This window comes from Manacus vitellinus, unplaced genomic scaffold (assembly GCF_001715985.3).
Source record: "Manacus vitellinus isolate BGI_N305 unplaced genomic scaffold, ASM171598v3 scaffold_141_pilon, whole genome shotgun sequence".
Lineage (NCBI taxonomy): Eukaryota > Metazoa > Chordata > Aves > Passeriformes > Pipridae > Manacus > Manacus vitellinus.
In genome coordinates, this window is record NW_021939012.1 from 111,842 (window position 1) to 116,083 (window position 4,242).

Here is a 4,242-nt window from a genome sequence, read left to right on the forward strand (position 1 = left end):
AGTCCCTCTCCAGCTCTCTTGGAGCCCCTTTAGGCCCTGCCAGGGGCTCTCAGCTCTCCCTGGAGCCTTTTCTTCTCTGAGTAAAGAATTTCTTCCTACTATTTGGGCCAAATAAACTAAAAGCCCTTGGTGCTTCCAGCCTGGCTTGGGAAGAGCCTGAGGAATGGCAAACAGCTGGCAGGAGCAGTGGGAGCAGGACGTGGGAGCTGCCCTGTCCCAGGTTATCCCTGTGCCCTGAGGGACACAAGGCAGGGCCGTGATCCCAAGGGCACAGATCCCATCGGAGCAGGACCAGGGAATGCCCGAGGCAGCAGTGCCCTCACTCTTGGTCCCAGGGGTCCCCTGGCACTGCCCCAGCCCCTCTGGATGGCACATACCGCCTCACAGATGGCCTCCAGGTGCAGGGCCTCCAGCTTGTGGGTCATCTCCCGGTGCCGCTGCCGGAACCAGCCGTCGAAGTTCGGGGACTTGAAGAAACGCCTGCAGGGAGAGAGGGACGGGAATCGTGGAGTCATGGAGCACTCTGAGCTGGAAGGGACCCCTGGGACCAGCCAGTCCAACTGCTGGCCCTGCACAGGACACCCCAATATCCCACCATGTGCCCGAGAGCTCCATGAGGTGACGCTGGGAAGGGGACAGGGGGATCCAGAGCCGGCTCCGGGAATGCCGGGCCCTGGCATAGGCTGAGCAGAGAGGGGCTCCCCGGCCCTGGAAGTGTCCCAGGCCAGGCTGGACAGGGCTTGGAGCACCCTGGGCTAGTGGGAGGTGTCCCTGCCCATGGCAGGGGGTGGCACTGGATGGGCTTTAAGGTCCCTTCCCACCCAAACCATTCCAGGACTCTGGAATTCCATGATTTTTGTTTCTGATCACTTTCTTGGATTTTTTCCCTTCTCCTTTTCCTTCCCACTGAGTATCCAACTTCTGGATTCTTTCCACTCACATTGTACTGTCCTTTCCATAGCATTCATATTTAATTAGCCTTACTGTAACTGTGGACAAACTCTCTCTGCTCATTAAGGCCCACAAACCACTGGGTTCACTCTGACCTGATGTTGCTCTTCCTGACCATTCTGAATTAATCAATTCATAGGATAAGTTCTGCAGGTGATCAGTCCCAAAACTCCCTCTTTGCTCCCAGTCCTAATTCAGGGTTTGATGTTCATTATAACTAATAACTGTTGATGGGATAAGAGAATGAATGCCCCAAATCCTACCTGTAGAGGCCTAACCAGTCCCCCTTGAGCACACAGGTGAGCTGGGGCCCAGCGTGTTCCAGGGTCTTCATGAAATCCTCCTGACAGAAGGGACGGATCTGGGGAGGGTTCTGCACACACAGAGTCCAGGTTAGAGAACTCCAAAAGAAACCAGGAAAGCGAGGCCTGTATTTACACTGGAAAAGGTGCACAAGGCACAGACTCGGAATAAAACTGCAGGAACACCTTAAGGTTAACCTTCCAACGAAATTCCCAAAGCTCAGCTCATGGCAAAACAGGAAACATCTGTCCCAAGGTTTGTTTCAACTTCTTTATTTTAGTTTTAAAGGAGTAACAGCCCTCTTCCTTTAAGGAGGGACGTTACATGGAGTATCAGAGCGTGTGACCAGCACGTGGGGCAACAATTCCCAACCCTGCAGTCACAGGGAAGAAGGAGCAACTGGAAAACCCAACCTACCTTCCAGGGAGTGATGGCTCTCTGCAGAGGCATCAGGCTGGCAATATAGTGCTCCTGAGAAGAAATAAACCCCAGAAATTAAAATAGTGATAAAAAAGTTCCAACAATTGAGGAGCCTCTTGTGAGGTCACAGAGTTTGAGGGTTTTCTGCAGAGCATCCCAGGCCCAACAACGGCCTCATACTTTGGGTTTTTCCTCCATTTTTTCCTTCACAGTTGCATTTTATGTGAGTCCAAGTGTCCCAGCTGGTTTCCCACCAGGATCCAGGTCACAAAATGCTGCTGCAGGAACCCCAAGTGTGCCATGGGAGAACAGGTGAGGTGGGAAGAGGTTGGCAGGAGGGACTGGAATCCCTGGCACTAAACCCCCTGGACGGGGCTCGGAGCAATCTGGGCTAGTGGAAGGTGTCCCTGCCCATGGCAGGGGCTGGGATGAGTTGAAGGGTCCCTTCCCACCCAAACCATTCCAGGATTCCAGGCTCCTGAGCCTGTCACAGCCGCTGTTACAGGGAAGAGCAAACCCCTCGCCCTCCTGTGCCCTCCCCTCTGCCCTGGGGACTCCCTGGCACTCACCAGGGGAATGATGAAGCTCTGGGTGAGCTCCAGGAGGTGACGCCTCAGCAGGGCACTCTGCACCTCGGAGGGACGTTTCCTCTGGATGCCCTGGAAGCACAACCCCCCCAGGGTCACTGGGGTGTCCCCCACGGACACGGGACAGCCACGGGGCTGGGACTGGGCTGCCAAGCACAGCCCCCAATCCCCACTGAAACACCCTAAAGCTGCAAATGGCACTACACAAAACCTGGGGTCTGGGCTGCATTTTGGTATCAATTCTTCTCACTCAGGGCATCGTTAGAACCAGTGTTTAATCCTTAATATCATGTGAAAAATCCTAAATCTGGCACGAGAGACATGTCCAAATACACCCAACTAAATCACTGCCCACTGCAGAGCCTGCTCCTTTTGGAGGGTTCTGTCTGTTTGAACCAAGCTGGTGGCACAGATTTCCCACCCAGGATGCAGGAGACAGTGGGAAGTGCTTACCTTTAGCAATCTTTTTATCAGGGATTTGTCTTTGTGAAGGAATGTTTTATAAGAAGTGTAGATTCCTAGATTGGAAAAAACCATAAAATCAGGAAAAAAAACAGAAATGAGAAACAAATTTTTGCCTGTTTCTCTGGAGGAGACACTGTCACACAGTGCAGGGAGGACAGGACTGAGATCCCCAGCACAGACCCTGGGAGCTGTGTGTGCAATCACAAAAATCATTAAATCATTGCAAAATCATGGAATTGCTAAGGCAGCCAGTACTCACAGCAGGATTAAAGGGCTCTGAACTGCCTCCAGCACCTTCTTACACTGAGTTTATGGTGAGAGAACTTCCTGGAGGCAGTTTTTGGCAGGGTCTGGGAGGGACCCTCAGCTGTGACAGCTGAGCAAGTTCCCCTCACTGCCATCACACCTAAACAGCAGGTGTGGTACACAAAATAAACCCATGGAAACACTGGGATAATGTGCTACAATAATTCAAATTGGCTTTTTCCACCCCAAAGAACAAAGGTGTGCAGTTTTCCTGGATCAGGGGTGAGGAGGTGGCAACACCAACACACCCACTCGTTGGGAAGCAAAGAACGATGGACACAACGTTCTCATTCCTGCAAAATCCTCCCCAGGGAAGGGTAAACAAGATTGGATTGTGGCTGAGAAGAGGACTGACCTGGTTTTGTGTCCAGGGTTTTGAGCTTGGCCAGTTTCTTCACCTTCACCTGCTTGGGCAGGTCACCTGTGACAGACAGGGGTGACAGTTCAGGCTCTGCCTCTGCCCCTGGGAGACACTTTGCCCTTGAGAACACCCAGCCCTACACTTGTCCATCCTAACTCACACCCTCCCTCCCCTCTACCCTCACAGAAGTCTCATCTCACTGTCCTGCTACCATTGTGGAACAGGGATGTGTTAAGGAGGCACTGCACAAAACCAGCTCCTCAACCTCGAGGTTTCTTGGTTTCACAGTTAATAATTCAGTCTCTCCCTCCACCTTTTTCTTGTTCTCAAGGCAGTTTTCTCTTTCCTGCCCAGGAAGGGCTTCTCCTTTTCTGAGAAGGAAAACACAGCAAATCACCCTCACCAGAACCTGTCCCTCCCACTGCACCACCCTGCACGTGGCCTGAGCCCCCGTCCACACCTCCCCTGGCTTCACAGGAATGAAGATGAGTAAACTCACAGCCCCTGCAGCTCCCTGCCAGCCCCCTGCACAGCCCACCAGCCCCACAGGACCTCGGTGCCACCCTCACCTGACATCCTGAGCTCCCCCACCCGCAGGATGTGCGGCCAGTGCTGGAGGGTTTTGATAAAGAAAGGGTTTGTGACGCCCACCACGATGTTCGGCCTGGAGAGGGGGGAGAAGGCAGGACAATGGAAACATGGGGGGGTCTCCTCACCCAGAGGGGCAGGAGGGGCCCGGGGGTACTCACGGGGCCTGAGTGCGGGTCGTGTACTCCTTGAACTCGCTGTCGTGGATGGTGAAGTAGGGCCGGAAATCGCAGCAGTACCGGAGCGGGGCCAGGACACTGC

At 53.6% G+C, this 4,242-nt stretch overlaps 1 protein-coding gene across 1 annotated transcript in view; it reads right to left on the reverse strand.

Moving 5' to 3' along the window:
• Positions 1 to 221: 221 nt before the first annotated feature.
• Positions 222 to 4,242, reverse strand: part of DENND6B (DENN domain containing 6B) — a 15,007-nt gene continuing 10,986 nt past the window's right edge. Inside the window, exons 11-19 of the mRNA XM_029958141.1 lie at positions 4,143 to 4,238; positions 3,963 to 4,057; positions 3,388 to 3,453; positions 2,715 to 2,779; positions 2,244 to 2,333; positions 1,672 to 1,725; positions 1,215 to 1,324; positions 378 to 480; positions 222 to 227 (exon numbers count right to left, since the gene is read on the reverse strand). Coding sequence (XP_029814001.1) covers positions 222 to 227; positions 378 to 480; positions 1,215 to 1,324; positions 1,672 to 1,725; positions 2,244 to 2,333; positions 2,715 to 2,779; positions 3,388 to 3,453; positions 3,963 to 4,057; positions 4,143 to 4,238 — 685 coding nt within the window. The remainder of the gene's footprint in view (positions 228 to 377; positions 481 to 1,214; positions 1,325 to 1,671; positions 1,726 to 2,243; positions 2,334 to 2,714; positions 2,780 to 3,387; positions 3,454 to 3,962; positions 4,058 to 4,142; positions 4,239 to 4,242) is intronic.